This window comes from Oncorhynchus masou, chromosome 8, assembly GCF_036934945.1.
Source record: "Oncorhynchus masou masou isolate Uvic2021 chromosome 8, UVic_Omas_1.1, whole genome shotgun sequence".
Classification (NCBI taxonomy): Eukaryota; Metazoa; Chordata; class Actinopteri; order Salmoniformes; family Salmonidae; genus Oncorhynchus; species Oncorhynchus masou.
The window spans coordinates 9759194-9762591 of record NC_088219.1 but is presented as its reverse complement, the minus strand read 5'-3'; the positions used below and the strand labels follow the sequence as shown (position 1 = coordinate 9762591).

General features: G+C 42.5%; 1 protein-coding gene across 1 annotated transcript; it reads left to right on the top strand.

The window, feature by feature from the left end:
* Positions 1-1977: 1977 nt before the first annotated feature.
* LOC135543846 (olfactory receptor 10G7-like) lies at positions 1978-2928 on the top strand. Its single transcript, XM_064971169.1, has one exon. It carries the CDS (start codon positions 1978-1980, stop codon positions 2926-2928), a length of 951 nt encoding a protein of 316 aa, XP_064827241.1.
* Positions 2929-3398: the final 470 nt, after the last annotated feature.

Sequence of the window (3398 nt, the reverse complement as noted above, 5' to 3'; positions counted from 1 at the left end):
ATAAAAAAGCCAGACTTCGGTTTGCAACTGCACATGGGAACAAAGATCGTACTTTTTGGAGAAATGTCCTTTGGTCTGATGAAACAAAAATACAACTGTTTGGCCATAATGACCATCATTATGTTTGTAGGAAAAAGGGGGAGGCTTGCAAGCCAAAGAACACCATCCCAACCGTGAAGCACCGGGGTGGCAGCATCATGTTGTGGTGGTGCTTTGCTGCAGGAGGGACTGATGCACGTCACAAAATAGATGGCACTATGATGAAGGAAAATGATGTGGATATATTGAAGCAACAGTCAAGAAGTTAAATCTTGGTCGCAAACAGGTCTTCCAAATGGAAAATATGTGGGCAGAACTGAAAAAGCGTGTGTGAGCAGGGAGGCCTACAAACATGACCCAGTTACACAACCTCTGTCAGGTGGAATGGGCCAAATTTCATCCAACTTTTTGTGGGAAGCTTGTGGAAGGCTACCTGAAACGCTTGACCCAAGTTAAACAATTTAAAGGCAATGCTACCAAAAACTAATTGAACATATTCAAACTTCTGACCCACTGGGGATGTGATGAAATAAAGCTGAAATAGCTTTAACAAATCATTCTCTCTACTATTATTCTGACATTTCACACTCTTAAAATAAAGTGATGATCCTAACTGACCTACAACAGGGAATGTTTACTAGGATTAAATGTCAGTAAAAAGAAAGAAAGACAGTTTAAATATATTTGGCGACGGTGTATGTAAACTTGTGACTTCAGCTGTATGTTTTCCCTTTTCCCACTACCTTGAGATACATTACAATCTGAATGTTTTCCTTTAGTCTTGCAGTACGAAGCAGGTGAGGCCATCGAAGTTGTACCTCCTTGTGTGAATTACCTGGGTATATCTAGAGATAGCATATACATTGCATATCATCTACTGTATCTTTGTCCGCATGGAGCCAGTTGGATGGAACAGCGGGACTATCAATTCAATGAGGAAGTGGTAATACTGCTCCCTGATGATGTTTATTAACCTTAATAAGAGAGGGAAACCATTAGTCTAATGATTAGACCTCTGGACCTGGGGACTGTAGGTATTGAGCCCCAGAGAAAGTGTAGCATAGCATAGCACAGCGTCTAATGATTACACCTGTTGTCTGTAGGTGTTCACACCCCAGAGAAAGCATAGCTCCATAGCGTAGCATAGCATAGGGTCTAATGATTAAACATGTGGTCTGTCGGTGTTTACACCCCAGAGAAAACATAGCTCCATAGCGTAGCATAGCATAGCGTCTAATGATTAAACATGTTGTCTGTCGGTGTTTACACCAAAGAGAAAACATAGCTCCATAGCGTAGCATAGCATAGCGTCTAATGATTAAACATGTGGTCTGTAGGTGTTCACTCCCCAGAGATGCGATACCACTCACTAAAGGAGATGCTATATCCTGAGGGGTATTCAGATCCAGGCGTCTAGATCCACAGTACTGATGGCCTTTTTTCTTAGTGGTAATTCACTGATGGGTATTCAACAGTCGTTCCCTGATTAGAGAGGAGAGACGAAAGCCAGCAGTGTTGCAGTCTGTGGTCTTATTGGCTGATGACTTTTGGATCTATAAATTGTGATGGTTTTGTTAAAATGTTCTTATGTAAAACTATATAGGTTTCCAAATAATGATATATAAGACCAAAACTAAGGCCATGATTCAAGACCAATAAGCTGTCTCCTCCCAGTGGGTCCTGACCTATTATTTGGGAAACACCCCCCCCCCCCCTCCTTTTCACCACGTGGGTTGGTCACCTAATGTATAAGTGCTGACAGTCACAGTGTCACAGTACACAGCATAGGGGTTTAAGAGTTCTGTCTACTCAGCTAGCTTCAATGGAGGGCTTTGATCGTGCGACTTGTGTCACCACTTGTTAGTGTCTTAGTTTAACTGTAGAGTTGTTGTGTTTATATATCATCTTTATGTCTGTGTAGGCTGATGCTTGTGTAGGATGTCTTCAGTGAATTTCACGGGGAAGAATGTGGAGGAGTTTACCATCACAGGCTTCGACCACCTCTCTCACCAGAAGCTCCTGGGCTTCCTCATCTTCATCACCTATTTCCTTGTGCTTCTGGGAAGCGGCACCAACATCTGCATCATTTTGACGGACAGACGGCTGCACACGCCCATGTACCTCCTTATCTGTAACCTGGCCGTGGTGGACATCATGTTCACCACCAGCACCAGCATCACTATGATTTCTGTCCTGCTGGCCGAGGTCAAAACCATCTCTTACTACTCCTGCATATCAAGCATGTCCATCTACCACCTGGGTGACATCGAAGAGTTTCTGTCCCTGTCTCTGATGGCTTTGGACCGAACCATCGCTATCAGCACCCCTCTTAGGTACCACAGCATCCTGACTAACCCACGGCTCTTCCTGTTGATCACAGCTACCTGGCTGATAGGGTTAGGGGTCATGGGGGTAGTAGCAGCTCAGGTAGACAGCCTTCCATACTGCCAGCCCATCATTAGATATGTGTTCTGTGACTATCCTGCTATGGTCAGAGCCGCCTGTGTCAACCCTGAACCCTATTGGATGCTTCCCACCATCCTGGGTCTGTGGTTGATTGGTGCACAGTTCATATTCATTCTGCTGTCATACGTGAATCTGATCTACACAGTACTGAGACTGCCAAACAACGAGAGCAGAGTGCAGGTGTTTAATACCTGTATTTGTCACATCATTGTGGTGTCCTGTTACTACGCTCCCAAGTTGGTCTCCGTGTTGTTGACGAGGATAGGGGTGAGGCTGAATCTGACGGAGCGTAACGCTTTACTGATTATGGCCACGCTGTTACCTTCTCTGATCAACCCAGTAGTCTACTGTCTGAAGACCAAGGAGATTAGAAAGAGATTGGTTCAGATACTGTCTAGGAAAAGAACGGCAGTGATGAAATGAGGTCTTGAAAAGTATTTTTTGCGACGTGGCCCAGGATTAAATCAGAAATTGCACAGATGTGTGTTTAAAGATTTTAAAGATAATTTCCAATTCAGCTCACATCAGCAGCGTTTACGTTGCCTTTAAGAGTTGCGTTGTCTACAAGTAAGTTCCGATTGGATTTCTGTTGAATAACCACAGTCCAAGATTTAAATAGTTCCGGCTTCTTCTGTTTGCAATTTACATTATTACACCTGTATATTTTCCTATATCTATTGTATCTAAATGTTTTTATTACATTGTATATTCCACATAATTATTTTATCGTTGTTGCAATGTCCAGAGTTATACATGCAAGTCAGCATTTGATTGTACATAACATGTGTCCTGTTCAAAAGATAAATACACTTGATTTGATTATATAACCCCTTTATATATTTTAATTTAACCTTTACTTAACTAGGTAAGTCTGTCAAGAACAAATTATTATT

Coding starts and splice junctions, on each gene's coding strand:
- LOC135543846 (XM_064971169.1), top strand. CDS start 1,978: ATGTCTTCAGTGAATTTCACGGGGAAGAATGTGGAGGAGTTTACCATC.